General features: G+C 48.6%; 1 protein-coding gene across 1 annotated transcript in view; it reads right to left on the bottom strand.

Moving 5' to 3' along the window:
- Window positions 1–162, bottom strand: part of LOC104538236 (TRAF3-interacting protein 1-like) — a gene marked incomplete at its 3' end in the record, with an annotated part of 9,965 nt that extends 9,803 nt beyond the window's left edge. Inside the window, exon 1 of the mRNA XM_010181362.1 lies at window positions 146–162. Within this exon, the coding sequence (XP_010179664.1) occupies window positions 146–162 (17 nt within the window). The remainder of the gene's footprint in view (window positions 1–145) is intronic.
- Between the last annotated feature and the right edge of the window lie 684 nt (window positions 163–846).

Here is an 846-nt window from a genome sequence, read left to right as displayed (position 1 = left end):
GAATGCCTGATTGTTGCCCGATCCTGCATCACATTCCCTAGCAAAGCCAAGCCAGGACCATTAAGGATGAGGACAGGACACCCAGCACCTTCGTGATCTCCTGCAGGAACATACCACACCCTGCTTCAGTTTGCTCTGTCCTCACCCCATTAGAGCCGTCATCGACAAACAGAAGCCTGGCTGTGCCTAAGCCTCCACGTTGCTCCCCATATCTCCTGACCAGGTCTAGGAACATGAGAAAAAGAAAATACTGCTTTTCTGCTCGGCCAGTCATGACCATTAATGTTTGAAAGCCAAATTTCAACAAGGCCGCATGGAGGCTGTGCTGCTGTGCTTCAACTTACAGCTCCAGCTCCTCTGCCTTGCTAAACAGCCATAGAAAACAGAATCAGATTTAGGAACAAGAAGAGACACATTACAAAGCACATTCATCTGGTATTAGCTCAGGCAAGGAAAGAGGTTATTTTTTTTAGCAGAGGAAGGGAAGCGGATGTCTTCCATGCTGACTGGGTAATTACATGTGGGGCTCCTGAGAGCAGGTAGTTGCAGGGAAGCAATTTCTGTCTTTCCCCCAGCCCAAGACACTGGTGGGCTGATGAGGTTCCCAGACAGACTGTGACTGCAGGATCTGGTGAGCCTGGGAAGAAAAGGAGGCGTTGACAGCTTCTACATCCAAGGGCATCGGAAAAGGCCTTAGAGAAAGTGAGAAGAGTGGGAAGAAGCTACTTTGGGAAGAGGATTGTTTATTTTTGAATCGTGTGGTTTATCTGGATTTCTGCCACCAACTCTCCATGAGGCATTGGAGATGCCTGAGGAGGAATCTCAGGGGTTTTGTTAAATTTGCCC

Source organism: Mesitornis unicolor, unplaced genomic scaffold, assembly GCF_000695765.1.
Source record: "Mesitornis unicolor isolate BGI_N332 unplaced genomic scaffold, ASM69576v1 scaffold12493, whole genome shotgun sequence".
NCBI classification, from domain to species: Eukaryota; Metazoa; Chordata; class Aves; order Mesitornithiformes; family Mesitornithidae; genus Mesitornis; species Mesitornis unicolor.
The sequence above is the reverse complement of the archived record's forward strand: the minus strand, read 5'-3'. Positions and strand labels throughout refer to the sequence as shown.